Source organism: Microplitis mediator, chromosome 11 (assembly GCF_029852145.1).
Source record: "Microplitis mediator isolate UGA2020A chromosome 11, iyMicMedi2.1, whole genome shotgun sequence".
NCBI classification, from domain to species: Eukaryota; Metazoa; Arthropoda; class Insecta; order Hymenoptera; family Braconidae; genus Microplitis; species Microplitis mediator.
The window spans coordinates 14,693,648-14,710,101 of NC_079979.1; the positions used below are offsets into that span (position 1 = coordinate 14,693,648).

Sequence of the window (16,454 nt, forward strand, 5' to 3'; positions counted from 1 at the left end):
CGGCACGAGCGAAGCAAGTGGTCGGGGGGCAAGCATCAAATACATCGATAAAAAAAATTATCATTACACATTTTTAAAAGAAATAATTATGATCCTGAAATTAACAGTCAATTAACAATTTTCGGATTTTTTGTTTTTTTAAACCGATTGCAAAAAAAAAAACTAAAAATATGCACTTAATGAAAATTAAAATAACTGTAGTCGCAACTTTTAAATAAATAATTTTTTATTTTTATAATTTATCGTTTAAAAAAAAAATAAAAGAATTACTAGACGTCGGCTAACTTCAGTATCATAAATAATTTCTAAGTTTTTAAAAATTATTAAATTTATTAAAAATAATTTTTTAGTCTTTATTAATCTTCAGTAAATTTTACTTTTTCAAAAACACAGACATATAAAAGTTCGAATGAATTGTAAACAAGTTTTGAGGTTATGAATACGAGCGAGAGTGTCAGCAAATCTTGTCAAAGTGACGGTAGTATACACTCGTTGTCATTAATGCCTGGTCCCCTGCATGGCTAAGATTCTATTGGCAGGGAGCGCGACGAAAACGACATCTGATGGCTACAAAAAAACATGCTCGAGAATTATAAAAGATATATAAAATCAGTGTAAAAAATAAAAATTCGTTATAAAATCAAAATATAAAAATTTATAATGATATAAATAAAACAGTGTAATTGAATTTTTGATAGAGAAAATTAAATTGAATATATTTCGATAAAAAAATTAAGTATAAAAAATTTTAGTAAATAAGAAACCCTATTATTTTAAAATAGAATAAGGTTAACCGATAAAATCAAAACAAATAATATATGACAACTACAATGATAATGGTTTAAAAAATAGTAGAATAGTCAATCAAGTTTTTTAACAAAATTGAAGAAAATAATTTTATTTTAATTCATGATAATTTGCTTGTAAATCGTAACTAAAGAAACATAATGTTTTTTTAACCTTCCGTTACACGCGCTTTCTCTAGTGTCTCACTCATATTCACGCCAACTCTATTAGCTTAAGTAGTGTTGTACAGGGAATCACCGTATAGCGCGAGTAACGAAGGGTTAAAAAATAATTTTTAGGCAATGATAAAAATCATTATCCAAACCGGATTTGAATCAATAAATTATAAAATATTGTTTTAACCTCAAACAATGAGCAAAGGCAAACATTAACGACACAATAACTATTATGAACTATTTTTAAACTTAATTTTCACGTGTTTATATTCAAAGAGAGCATGATTTAACGAAATTGTATCCACAGCGAGCGCTGTGATCGTTTCAGTTGTCCCCACCATATACTAGGCTCCCTGCCAATAGTCTGGGGGACCAGGCATTAATGACAACGAGTGTACGTATAACCGGGTAGCAGTGTGCACGAAAAACTCTTTTGTCCCGCTACTGCTTTCTTTCGGCCTGCTGTTATAGATGGAGCGCAAGTAATCCCAGCACGGCACGAATGTTGAACTTTCTGCCGTGAACCCGAGGCCGAACGTACGTACTTTCGGCCGAGGTATAAAGAAAAATAGATTTATCTATATCATTCGAATCACATTTAAATTACGCGAGAAAAAAGACGATCGTATTTATTTTCTTTAAATAAATAAATTAATACTTTAATTATTCTGTCACTAAATATGACTGATTGTCACTGAATATATAGCTATATTATTTATATCGCGTTACTTATTCCAAAAAGATGGATTCTTATGCTCCCTTTTGGTTTTAGGAAGCTTCTTAAAGCCAAAAAAGTGTGCATAGAAGAAAAAAAGGATTCATTGACACAAAAAATCTTTACTCGCCTAAAGAAAATTTTTACTTACCCCAATAAATTTTTTTGCATTATGAATTGAAAACAAAAATTTATTTAGAACTAGAAAAAATTACTTGGTGCAAAGAATTATTTCTTGACCAAAAAAATCTTTTCTCGCTCCAAGACAATTTTTGTATTTAATTGATAATGCATAAAATTTCTTGGTGCAAATTAAAATTTTTTGCGGCAAGAAATCCTTTTTTTCAGCGTATTTTATAAATTTAGTAGTGATATTTGGGCAGTCACGTAGTGACTGCAGGTTGCTCGTATAATTTAAAATAAAATATGAATATTTTAAAGTGTCAATTCCATTCATCAATTTCTTTTCTTTGAAGAAGAAATTGATTCAGAAAAATTTAAACAACATTATTTTTCAGAGGAGATAAATATAAACCGTGATTGATAGCGATTGTTATATTAAAATGAAAATAGAAAAAAGTCGTGATTAAAGTCCGTAAATAGAGAGACGGTCGTTAGCATCTTGTCCCTTGTGCCACACAGCTGGATCGATTATTTGTTAGCTAGTCGCCAAGTGAGCAGTTTAGCTATCCTATTATCACAGCGCATCCTGCTTGCGCGTACTCGTTTTCCTCATGAGTTTTCTCCATTCATTGATTAAACAATAAAGGATAACATGTGTTTATACATATATCTATATCCATGTACATACATATGTATATATATATTTATGGATACAGACACAATATAAAATGAAATTGCTAAGACTTTGTTGAAACTTTTATTAATGCATTGTTCAATGTCTCGTGATAAAATAATAAAGGATCGAATATTTTATACTTGATAAATTTTAAATTTACAGTGAGAAATGAAATTTATTTTATTTAAAAAAAAAAAAAAAAAATAATAATAATAATAATAATAATAATAATAATAATAATAATAATAATAATAATAGTAATAAAATCCTAATATGAAATAAAAAACTATTGCTTACAAAACTATTGAAATTTTTTGTTTCAGGGATTGCAGAGTTGTCAGAGATCCCCAGACACTAAAGTCCAAAGGATATGGATTTGTGTCTTTTGTAAAGAAAGTGGTGAGTTGACTTTTTAAATCAAACAAATTTTAAATTTTAAATTTATATAAATTGCCTTTTAAATGAAAAAAAGTTTTTTTTTGTTATCCAATGTAAAGAGTTGATTTTTATTTCTTAATACTTTCTTATAGATTTTTTTTTACTCAACTTTTGACTTTACTTTTTACACTTTTTTAATTGGTTAAAAAACTTTTTAAAACTTTTATTTTCACTTAAAAGGTTATATCTTTAGCTTTAACTTGTTTAATTTTTTTTTCCCAATTTATTGACGAATTTATTTTTCTATTTAATTAATAGTTTTATTATTTTTCATTGATTATAATTTTTTAATCGTCGGTTTCTGTAACGATTGGAAATTTTTTTTTATCCGCATTAATATTAAAAAAAAAAAAAATAGAAATTTAGAAAATTAATGTCCGGAAATTTTTCGATGCCATAAAAAAAGAAACTAAAAATAAAGTTTCATTAATATTAAACAAAGACTTAATCACGAGTAGTGTCGCCAGGGCGCGGAAACCCAAAATCCATCTCGAACAAAGGATTGAAAAAAAAAAAACAGTACGACCTAAAAAATGTCTGGTTGTATTTATGGAGTGACCGACATAACTCTCGTCGTTCTTGCTATAAGTTCAATTGAGAAAGTGTCTGCTTTAAAAATAAATATTGACATTGTGCACAATTATTTACATCAAATTATTAAACCAATAGAAACAAATTAAATTCTATCTTATTATTTGTTTAAAAAATTTTCTAAAATTAAATTTTTAATGCCTGTAATTTCGGTCAGGATTTTCGTAGATAAAAACAATAATTTAAAAGCTTCAAGTGTCTACTTTAAAGTGCATGTGGAAATTTAAGTATCGGATGAAATTCAGCAAAGTTTTAGGTCAAAGGAGATAAAAAAAGAACTCGTAAATTTTTTAATTTGTCTTTGGGTCGTAACTTTTAAGTATCGAACCGCAGCTTCTATTAATTAATTGCATTTTAAAGCTGACAGTTTTAGTTTTCCATCGAGTGGTTGAAGATCTATGCGATTTTTTTTTTACGAATCATAATAATTTTCTGCAGATATTTTTTATCATCCAATAAAACAGTAGATAGAAAAATTCAAATAAAATAGAAATTTCACTTTAAAGAATAATTTTATTATAATAAATTTAAAAATTATTTTTGTAACATAAAATAATAAATTTTTTTCTGCGATTGGTTACGCATTTATTTAAAAAAAAAAAAGTTTTTGATATCCAATCATGATAGCTTTGTCAAGTAATCATTTCAAGCTTTTAAATAAACTTTTTTTGTTTATGTATGATCATTTTTCACCAAGATATCGATGATTGAATTATTATAAATGACCAAAAGCTCATGACTCATTATGCAATATGAAAAAAATATAAATCTAAATAATGAGTTTTTATATCTCAAAACATATTTGTAACACAGAGTGTATTAAAAAAAAAAGAAACGTTATTTTTTTTTAATTTAGAATTAATCAATAAAAAAAAAGTTTTAACGTAAAATAAATAAAAAAAATAAATTGAAGAAATTACAGTGATCTACTTTTAAAATAAAAACTTTGGAATTGTTCGAGCTATATATATATATATATATATATATATATATATATATACATATAAAGCGTGAGAGTATAAGTATGAGCTGAAAATCCGCAACGTAAATTACCGACAAACGCAGATAGTTACGAGCAGGTGATTGAGGAGCTTTTCTCATCCTCGTGGCCAAGCGTACAGAGTAGCAAAGTGCTAAGTATGATTGTGTATATAAGGACGTGTAAGTGTGTGTGTGTGTGTGTGTGTATATATATATAAATATAGGTATATGAGTGTATGTGTGTACGTGCGAAGAATAGTGTGAGAGAGGAAAGGAACGAGGTATCCGGCTTTTCCTAGGGACTGGCCAAAGGCAGCTGTTTTAATGCCGTATTGATCTGGGGCTGCAGCAGTAGCTACTCGCGTCCGGCCAAGCTTCGGCGCATCCCACGTGTTAAGATTAGATTGCCAAGAGGAACAAATTTCACGGATACTGCAACTGTTGCTTACAACATGCATTTTAAATTCCTTTATCTTCATACAAATTAAATCTCCACTATCCCAAATCCATCACAAATAAAAATTATAAAAAAGTTAATCGCATAACAAATTGCTATTTTTTCCTCACGAAAATATAAAAAAAAATACCTTTGAAAATTGTACACTATAAAAAATCGAGTGCATTCGGAGTGATAACGAATTTTATTTAAATCCGAATTTACTCTGCCACTCGGAGTTTCGGAGTTTTAGAAAAAAATCACTCCGCATACGGAGTAAATAGGGAGATTTTTTTTTTAACCGAGTGATTTCGGAGTGATCTGGATTTTATTTAAATCCGCATTCACTCTGATTCGGAGTTTTAATATTAAAATAATCTCCTTTTAGGAGTGAATTGCACTCGGAACCGAAGTTTCACTGTTAAAATAAACTCCCCTACGAAGTAAATTTTTCTTCGAAAAATTAAATAAATAAACAGTCATTTGCTCCGAATTTACTCCGGATTTAATCCACGATTACTCCACAAATTATTTGCAGTGTATAAATTGACGCTGTAGTTGAAATTTATTTTTTTTACCACTTTTAAAACTTTCGGAGTTAATTCAAAAAAAAGATTTTTAAAAAATTTTTTTTTGTTCAGTCGCTTATTTGACTCAAATTGATATAAAAAAATTGAAATTATTGTAAAATCGTATCTTCTCCATTAGTTTCGAGAGGTTAAAAAATTTATAGAAACAGGTCCAGCTTGACCTGTTTCTATAAATTATTTTTTGTGACAGACACTTGAAATCTACGACATTTAGCGCCTATAACCGGCAGCTAAAAATATTAGATAAGATACAGCTGGTAAAAAAGATACCTAATCGTTCTAATAGTGACGTCATCATCGGATCAAAAAATATTTTTTGGTTACATGTGCGATAGTAAACGACCAAAAAATATCGAAGTAACTTAACGAGCCATCTTTTGACAAAATTTATCATCATTTTAATTCGTCCACTTACCGACTTCTCTTTAATTTTCAACAAATACTCAAAACAATCTTACCAAATAAATAAACGCGGACTTATAACCTGCCATTTATAGGCACTAAATGTAGTAAATTTCAAATATCTGTCACAAAAACTAATGTATTTATCTAGTACAATCGAGTCTAAGACCCTCGCCTTCGGCTCGGGCACCAATCTTCACACTCGCGTCTTAAACACGATCGCACTCAATAGATAAACTACTATTATTCCTCTGCGAATTAATAAAAAACAAAATAATAATCAGCATTGAAAATTATGATTGCAATTAATTTTAATGGTTTTTTATGTCAGTAAAATAGTGATTTATCATGTGTTCGTTGAAAATTGTTATAAAAACAGTATTTTTGATCTCTGAAATATTTTTTTTTCTTAAAGTTTTAATTTTTTAGTTATAAAAATACGCGGAGCCAAAAACTTTTATAAACTCTGTCATAAAAAAACAAAAAAAAAAAGCAAAAACATTCCAGTGATGTTGTCGTTTAATTTATTATTTTTTAATTCGCTCTATATTTTTTATTCAATTTGCCGAGAAATAGAGAACAATGGAAAGAAAAATTAAACTTGTATAACTATAAAAAATTTTAAAGGCCAAAATAAGTGGATTTCTACTTTTGCATACCAACAAAAAAATTATCAAAGCTGTTTTAATATTTAATTCGCCGGCATAAATATCGTTAATAACTAAGATTCAAAAATAACCCGTGAAAATATATGTGTACTTAGAACTTAAACTCAATAAATAAGGACAACTGTAGTGTATAATTAAGTGCTTATATCCAGGTCTCAATGTTTAACTAAATAAAGTTATTTGAACGCCACGTGTAAGTCAACTTACTGTTTAGTTGTAACCGTAACTGTTGTTGTTGGCTTTGACTTAGTCATTCAACTAGATTGCTCAACTTTTCCCTTTTCCCTGTTAGTATACTGTGTTCTGACACTAGTCTGGTCACTCGAGGCCTGTTCACTTGTTAATACTTTTTATTTTTTCATCATCATTATTATTATTATTATTGTTATTATTGTTATTATTATTATTATTATTCAAAAGTTAACCCACTTCATCAATGTTCTACATCACGTGACATAACATTTAATATTTGTTTAAAATAACAATAAACAATGTGTTTACTAAATCAATTATATCATTAATTAATAAATTTATAAATATCAATGCGCATTTTTTAATTAACAATTAAATAATATTTAATTGGCCCTATGTCGGTAATTATTTTTCATTGTATTTTATTCTACAAGCTTCAATGAATAAATTAATATTCACTAATTATTTTTTTTTATTTCATTATATTTATTTATTTACATATAAATTTATTTTTATAAAAAAACTTTTATTGTAAAAATAAAATCAAGAAATAAATTAAAGTTGAGATATAAATGCGGTCAATCACATAGGCAAACCCACTTCTTGACAGCTGAAGGTAAAGACTGCAATGTACATTTAAGTTTATTACGTTTATTTTTTTTTTATTTTTCAGGAGGCGGAGAGTGCAATTGGCGCGATGAATGGCCAGTGGCTTGGCAGCAGAAGCATCCGAACAAATTGGGCGACACGTAAACCACCACCTCCCAAATCGGAAGGTAAATTTATTTATTTCATTTCATTTTATTTTTATTTCATTTTACATTCCCTTATTTTTTTTTTTTTATCAATTTATTTATATTCAATTTTTCTTCATTTAATTTCTTATGATTACTATTTTTTATAAATAATATTTATTTAATGCTCTATGTAAATTATTAAAGTTATTGGTAAAGTTATATTTTATTTAACGATATATGCAACAAGCTCAATGGACTTTTGTAACGGTACCTTAAAGGCAAAGTGTAGACTGAAAGTGAAGGCATTATTATAATATCGTGAGCGGTTTCCAGACAAAGTTGCTCTTTCTCTCTCATTCTCGTTCTTACTCTTACTCTTTAATATTATTATTATTATTATTATATTTTTTTTACTCTTGCTCACTTTTACCCTCTTATTTCTGTATGCAGTCGACCAACTAATTTCATTTTGCGTACTCTTTAATTAGTACTCACCAAGAACTTTGAACTTATTTTTATTTAAAAAGAAAAATAATAATAATAAAAGTAAAAAATTGCTTAGTCGGCATAACTTTAAATGTTAAGCCCCAATGGTAAGTATATAATTTAGGCCAACACTTGCATCACAATTATTTATTTATGTGTTTGTTTGTTTATTTATTTATTATTTTATTCTATTATAGTAGTTGATTTTTTATTCTAAATGTCGACAAGGGGTTGAACGACTGTGTATTGTGCCTGTGTATTTTGGGTGTGAGTTTTGCTAGTTTAGTACTAGTACATGTATATTTATATATATGTATAAGCCTATAGACTATTGCGAAATATTAATAAGCAAAACTGCCAACGAACCATTGAACGTGCGTTGTCGACTGCCCGATTGTATATACACCAATTCCCCTGACGGCAACATCCTATACTACAACCACTCGGTTTTGCTTGTTGCGCCAAGTTTTTGATTGGCTGACTGTGCATCACAACACTACTTGCAAATTCACACAAGTATATATGAACGTAAATACAACATACACGTATACACCTTTAAATAAATGAATAACTACGTACCTAATAAAACACACATACGTGTACATACCTTAAGCGCACGAGACAATATATATGTCATGCATACGTGCGTTTAGAAAACCAGAGCAAAATCGAATAAAGAGGAAAAAAAATGTTTTTAATATTTTATTCTCTTTGCTTTTATTATTATTGATCACATAAATTGTCTAATCCATTTTAAATTCGCTATCAAGTCAATATCGTTGGAAATTTAAACAGAAATACTTTTTTATCTATAACATATTTATAAAAAAAATAAATATTTTATTTTTGTATTAAATGTTTATGAATATTTAACTCTAGTAGATTAGCATTAATTATTTATTAATTTTTTTTTACTAATTAAAAACAATTATTTCAATTTATCTGTAGAGATTCACTGAAAATATGAGTTAGTAAAATAATCTTGGGATTAAAAAAAGGCTTTTTGAAGATTAAAGTTTCTAGTTGTTGACCTTTGATTCAACAATTTTTTTTTTTGTTTTGTTTACATATTACTAGTGAGTGATTGTAAAACAAGTAGGAAAAAAGTAATCGAAATGTTTTTTTTCATCTTCTGATAGCTTTGCTCAGAAAAAATTTTTCCATTGATTTGGATGTCATGTGCTGTTAGCTATAACTTTTCTCCTCGAGTTAGGGAGGCCAAGTGAGCTCTGTGCGGCCATTTTTCCCCGGTTATCAGATATCAAAGGAAAAATCACACACTTTACTTTGACAACCGATTATTCATGACCTAATGATCCTACAGAAATCTAAGCTACGGTTTTAAAATCTTTAAGTATTCTCTACAAGATCTTTCGATCTATTTTAGACGAAAAAAATTTATTTTTTCACGTCAAACTCGTTCTAAAAAAAAAGTAAATAAATAAAATAGCTTTTTCCCATTTTTCACTAAATTTACCACTGCACTAAAAATTATACTAGCTTAAAAATTTCAAAGCTAAAGGTCATAAACTAGAAAGTTCGAGCTCTGAAGTGCATTTTTTTCATCATTCTAAAATCATTTTTCACAGAGTAACAACCCTTTTAAAATCAATAACATATTTATGTTAGTAAATTTTTTCCGTCACTGTTTTACCACAAACATACATATATATTTCATAAATATATATGTATACAAACATCTACACATATTTATAGAGTACAGTGTATACATAGCAAATTGGCTGGTACTGCATCACTATTGTGGGAAAATTGATATTACCTTTAAGTACCGACCGCGAAACGTTTAAAGCATTATCGAGCACTTTGCGGTGGCTCGTCACTTTGCCTCGCTCTTCGCCTATACGACTCTCTGTACGCGTGCTCTTTCATATGCCATTTCCATTGTGTGTGTTTTTTCTTTGTCCTTTTATTTTATTTTATTTTAAAAACTTTTTTTTTTATTTTCTTTCTTTTTTCAATATCGGAATTCTATTATCTGACGTTGACTTTAGAAATATTTATTTCGAACGTTTGAATAGAACGGTGATAAATATTCCCAATAGAATTGAAAAATTTGCTAAACTTTGAAAAAAAAAAAAAAAAAAAATTTAATATAGTATTCAGTCTATTTAAAAAAACGATCCAGTAACAATAATAGTAAGGGTTTTAATGAAAGAAAATTTATATTTAACGTTTCAATGTTATCTCTATGCTATACTGTTTCAATGGGAAAATAATATACCGTTTTAATGGATTAAACTTGTTCATTTTGTGACAATTTTAGCAAACGCTAAGCCATTAACCTTTGACGAGGTGTACAATCAGAGCAGTCCAACTAACTGCACAGTTTACTGTGGTGGTTTAACAAATGGCCTTACAGAGGAGCTGATGCAGAAAACCTTTTCGCCATTTGGTTCTATTCAAGAAATTCGGGTCTTCAAGGATAAAGGTTACGCTTTTGTAAGGTGATTATCTCAAAATTTACTAAATCATTTGAATTACAACATTTACTATATACATAATTTACTTTTTTCATTGTTAAAACCTCTCTATTGTCTACAGTATTGTTTTATTTTATATTTTACCAACTCAGTAGCTCTATATAAATATATATATGCTTAATCTAAATTGTATGTTTAATTTAGCTAAATACAATGTACCTACAACACACTCATTGTTGAATTATCTGGTTATATTTTAATTACACTGAGTCTGTATTTCAATGAAATTTGAGATGTAGATACAAGATATCTCCTATTAAACGCGTTAATTGACGTCGATTATTTCAAGTACTATAATGTTATAATGTTGATAGCTGCAATATAACTCAAATAAATCAACTCTAATTATATGAATAATAATAATAATTAGAATTCAAAGGTATTTTATAAATAAATAAATAAATAAATAGATCACAGGGAGTCAGAACAAGGTAAAAAATCAGAACATCAGCTTTGAGTTAGTTGTACGTTTCGTCCCTTTGTTGGGACTTCCTCAGCAACTACAAAATATAATCACATTTATAACTTTTAGATATAGAATTAACAATGAACCATATAAATTCTTGAGATTTTACCTTAATCTTACGAGTTCATAGTTCTTTATATATTAAAAACATACATCTTAAGCATGTAGTATAAAATAGAATTAACATTTTTATGTATTAAAAATAAAAAAACAATTAATAAAAATATACATACTCTTGACTAAAAATCAGTTCAGCAATGCATCAATACTAATATAGTCTTGACTTGTGTATAATAATCAAGGTAATATAATACAACAGTGACACCTATAATTATTGTATTACATTTTCTAACGACGTTTAAAATTCAAAATATCATTGTAAATACAACTTAAGTTATTAGTATCAGTTCTAAAGTTGATCGTATTATTGCCTTTTATGTGGAACATTTCACTTAAGTCTCTTTTGAACCAATTCTTTTCAAGATCTAAAATAAGTAAATAAAGGTATTTTATAAATTGGTTTAATTTTAAATTATAATATTTTAATTTAAAGTTTCAATTTGGTAGACAGTAGAAATTTTTTAAGTAAAAACTCACAAATCATTGACTAATGGATACGCTAATGCATTAAAAAAAAAAAAATGTAATACATTACTTACGAGTGAAAATGAAAATGGGATAATTTATGAAATTTTTTGAAACTGGACCAAAACTAATTTGTACTTAAGTATCTCTATAATTAATGTGTAGTACGAAGAAACATATTTATTAAAATGTCAGTATATTGAAAGGAAAAAGGAAAAATACTCTTGACAATAGAATATGTTTTTTAAAAAATAGTTAGCTCTTGTGTTAAGAAAATTTTTTATAGCTATAGTGAAATAATTACTTGGAAAAATTCTTGTCAGTTAAGTAGTCGATTTATTAAATTTCATTTATCAGTAACTTAAAATTTCCGCGCAGTTAAAAAAAAATATCAAACACAAATAAAACAAATTCAATACTAAAAACTCTATGCATAATTTTTTGTGATTTGAAACTCGACCAGAATTACCCGTAGGGTAATAGAATTTTTAACGAAAAAGTTTCAAATTAATTAATATTTTTTTTATTTTTAATTAAAATGTTGTTAACTGAAAATTTTGATGAACAATGCGAATTTGAATTAAAAACAGTACACTGGGTAACAGAACCGATATTTGATTTTAAAAAATTAATAATAATTATGCTTAAATGGTTTTAATTATTTGAATATTTGATAAAATATGAGTTGATACAGCCAATAATAATTTACAAATTTATTTCCTCTTCAACCACTTATAAACTAACTATATTTAATTTTTGGTTACTTTACACTGTGAAAAATTTTCAGAGTGAACACGGATTAAATCCGGAGTGAATTCGGAGTGGATGACTGTATTTTACTTAATTCCCTTGGAGTGAAATTCACTCCGAATTGGAGTTTATTTAAATATTAAAACTCCGAATCGGAGTCAATGCGGATTTAAATAAAATCCAGATCACTCCGAAATCACTCCCGATTTTTTACAGAGTACATCATTTCATGTTATCAATATTTGTCTCATAAAATATCGTTAAATTACCTTATGATCAAGTGAAAAAATTAGGACTTGTCATACATGAAAGAAATATATTGATACATTTATGTTTACAATTCTTTATGTTTATTATTATCATTAAATATGTTTTTGTAAATTTAATAATTTCTTAAATAATTATAAATGACGATTTATTATTCTAATAGGGTTTATTCCCATACGCACCTAGGAACTGTTCCAATGTAGTTATAGGATTTATTCCTACTAAACTGTAGAAACTATTCCCATAAGTATGGTAATCATTACTATAAGATCTAAAAACTTTTATCATAATTATTTCTCCCGTAGTTATGGAAACTTGTGAAAGTTAGTTTTTTTTTTTAATAAAATGATAATTTATAGATCGGCTTTAATTTGATACCCAAGATCCAATTTAAAAAAAAATCAAATTTTCAACAATTATGCAATTTAATCACAAAATTTATGTTTAAATAGTATCCTGTAATAATAATAACTAAATCATTCATTATAATTATTACTTCCAATCATCAGCGATATGGCCCACATGCAGATAAAATGTCACTCAAAAATTTATTTTGATTGATTGTAGTATTTAACAATAAAAACAAAAATTTTGTTAAATAGATGAACTAATTATGGTAACAATGAGATGAACTTTAATGAACTTAAGAAAAAAAAATACAAAAGATTAATAAAAAGTTTTAACTCAAACTAAAGTTTATAAAAAATAACTTGAAATAGTTTTCAAGTCAAGAGTTAATAATGAAATAAGATGTCTCTTAAAAAGTGAGTTGAAAAAAGTTTATTTAAAAATAAAAATAAAATAATTTTGAATATACCAAATGCATTAGCACTAATTAAATAAAATAATTTATATCAATTAACGTGAAATTATTAAAATAATTTATCCATTATATAATTCGTCAATTATTAACTAATCAATATTCAAACGTTCATAAAATCGATATACCCAATTTTCACTACAAAGTACTTGTAGTAAATTTTTTCTATAAAAAAATTAAATCAATTTATTTTATTTGTAAAAAAAATAGTTCAACAGTTTAATCTAAATGTAAATTTTTTATTTTCTTTAGCGTGAACAGCAGAATGTAATTTAGTTTTTGTTATTTTTTTACTTTTAGTTTAAAATGAGTGAAGGGCAGTTAGTATTATATTGTATAAAAGAATAAAGTGATTGATTTTTTGTTCCAGATTCTCCACGAAAGAATCAGCAACACACGCAATCGTTGCGGTTCACAACGCGGATATCAACGGGCAGACTGTTAAGTGCAGTTGGGGTAAAGAGAGTGGAGATCCAAATAACGCTCAGCAAACCGGACAGGTAAATATTACAGTAGCATTTGATTTTAGATCTATATATATATATATATATATATACATGAAAACATACTGCTTATGCATTCAATTTCATTTGGAACACATGAATATGAATATATATCCCCTATTTATATACTCGTATATGTAAACCGGAGATAAATATATTTATATATAAATATTTATAAATTGTTTGCAACCGTCTATATTTAATACATCTATTTGCTTTTACGTTAACCATCACTGCTAATAATTAATAAAAAAATATTATTATTAGTAATACACAGAAAAAAAAATTCTCGATTGAAGATAAATTTTTTTGATTCAAGAAATTTTTTTTTTTAAACTTCAATTTTCTAGAATAAAGTAGAAATCGCTTCTGACCGAGTCAAATTTTGTTGGCTCAAGAAAATCTTAACTTGGTTCCCGCAAACGTTTGTCTTCCCAAATATTTTCTTGTCCCAAGATAACTTTTTTTTTCTGTGTATACACTGTTAAAAATTTTGTTTGGTTTTATATGAACATCAATTTTTTTCATATAATTATAAAAACTCAAGTACACTGTAAAAAAAAGCGGTGTTAAAATAAACTCACACTAATGTAATCTATAATGGTGATATTCAACCGGTGTTAAAACGGTATACATCCGGGATAAAATAACTTTGGTCGGAATATGAGTGTGTGAGTATACATTTTTTTAAAATTTAAAAAAAAAAGAAAAAACAATAATATTTCGCTAAAATTACGATATTATCGTTAATTGAGATAAAAACAATTTTATAACCTATAAAATAAGCAATGGCACTTTTATTGAACTGAATAAGTTGCATCAATTTTTGATCACATATCAAATTAAATATTTAGGAACAATATAATAATATTTTTCTTATAACTCTGATGTTTTTCATACGGTAATAACTGATTTAAAGATGATGAATTAATCATTGATAAGTTTATTTAATTTTTCACTATACCCGCACCGAAAGTTTCGTCCTGCCCTATTTAAAAGGCAAACAGAGGCAAAAATTCAAACTTTCAGTTGTAGATCTGATGAAAAATTGTATATACATACCACGGAGAAAGAAAGGACATCCGAATCCGCATGTTTGCCACCATTACCTTGGGCTCAAGTTGGCAATTATACACGCGGGTTGGAATATCTTACTTTTTTCCCTTGGTGTATAATATACTATTTCTCGCTGATTTAGTTCGCAAAGAGACTTTAATCATAAAAATTTGTTTTCTCATATTTTATACAGTAACATTAACATTTAATTGTGGACAAATATTCATTGGATTCCTCCAAAAATTTGTAAACCTGTCGCATCAATAATTTTTTAAACAATAACAGTATATCGGGCAGCGTGGGGCTAGTTGATCACTTTTTGGTTTGATCTTCCATAACTTTAAGACGATGCATCGGATTTAATCAATTCATGTACTGTTAAGTTCGTAATTTAGTCTTCTTCAAAAGGTCTAGCGACACAAAAACAATCCGAGTGTAAATTTACGAGTTATTCCCAGAAATGCGAGAGCGCTCCAAATTGCCCACTAGTGGGGCTAGTTGAGCATAGTATGGGGCTAGTTGTGCAACGGCTAAAATAAATGGAATGGCTGTATAAAATCATGTGAATACAACATAAAATTGTAATTAACAAGCAAATATTTATTTATTATGATTGTTGCATACTTATATTATTATTATAACTTTGATATTTAAAATAAAATCAAACAAAATTAAAACTTCCCAATCTTTGGATTATTATTACACTTTTTGTATTTAAAATTATATATTTAATAATAATTATTAAGTAAATAAATATAAAATTAAAGTAGTGACTAATTATGAGACCAAAAATATTGCTAGATGATTAACAATCGCAAATTATTAAATCATTTTTGTCACCATCACAATTGCATGCGTATACAAACATATAGGTTAGACCAACGCTCGGCACGTATTTATGCATTCAGCTCGCTTTGCTCGACTAGCTCCAAAGGAGGCAACAAAGTAAAAGTTGAATTATAAAAAGATGATAAGAGTTAAAAATAAATAACCATATATAATCGAAAGAGCAATAATTAAGTTATTTTTGAATACCTACGTGATCACGAAAAAGTATTTTTATACGAGTATTGGAGAAAAGTCCTGAAGATCTCTTTTTTTTTTGTTTTTTTTTTTTTTTGACGTAAAAAAAAACAAAGCTTTCTGTTAATTAGTCTGAGCACCGGATGACAATTGATAATCATGCAATGTGTTCTCCTCCCGTAACCCTTTCTTTGGACCATTTAAACTTTTGTTGTAAGTTGTTTTCGAGATATTTCGATTGCACAACTTGCCCCTATGATCAACTAGCCCCGCTCTGCCCTATTACACACCAAGAGAGAAAAGCAGGACATTCCAAGCCGCGTGTATAATTGCTTATCCGCCAAATGCGAAGGTAGCAAACACATGAATTAGGACGTCCTGCTTTCCTCCGTGGTGTGTATACAATTTTTCACCAAATCTGTATCTGAAAGTTTAAATTTGTGCCTCTGTTTGTGGGAAGAATGGCGCATGCACTAATTTTTATCA

At 27.5% G+C, this 16,454-nt stretch overlaps 1 protein-coding gene and 1 long non-coding RNA gene across 6 annotated transcripts in view; one reads left to right on the plus strand and one right to left on the minus strand.

The window, feature by feature from the left end:
• Positions 1 to 16,454, plus strand: part of LOC130678028 (nucleolysin TIAR) — a 206,770-nt gene that overhangs the window by 177,291 nt on the left and 13,025 nt on the right. For all 5 annotated transcript variants that reach the window (XM_057485006.1, XM_057485007.1, XM_057485008.1 and 2 more), the window contains 4 exons: positions 2,800 to 2,875; positions 7,448 to 7,550; positions 10,282 to 10,462; positions 13,757 to 13,886. In XM_057485006.1, the coding sequence (XP_057340989.1) occupies positions 2,800 to 2,875; positions 7,448 to 7,550; positions 10,282 to 10,462; positions 13,757 to 13,886 (490 nt within the window). The remainder of the gene's footprint in view (positions 1 to 2,799; positions 2,876 to 7,447; positions 7,551 to 10,281; positions 10,463 to 13,756; positions 13,887 to 16,454) is intronic.
• Positions 1 to 16,454, minus strand: part of LOC130678040 (uncharacterized) — a 181,556-nt gene that overhangs the window by 144,963 nt on the left and 20,139 nt on the right. The window lies entirely within an intron of this gene.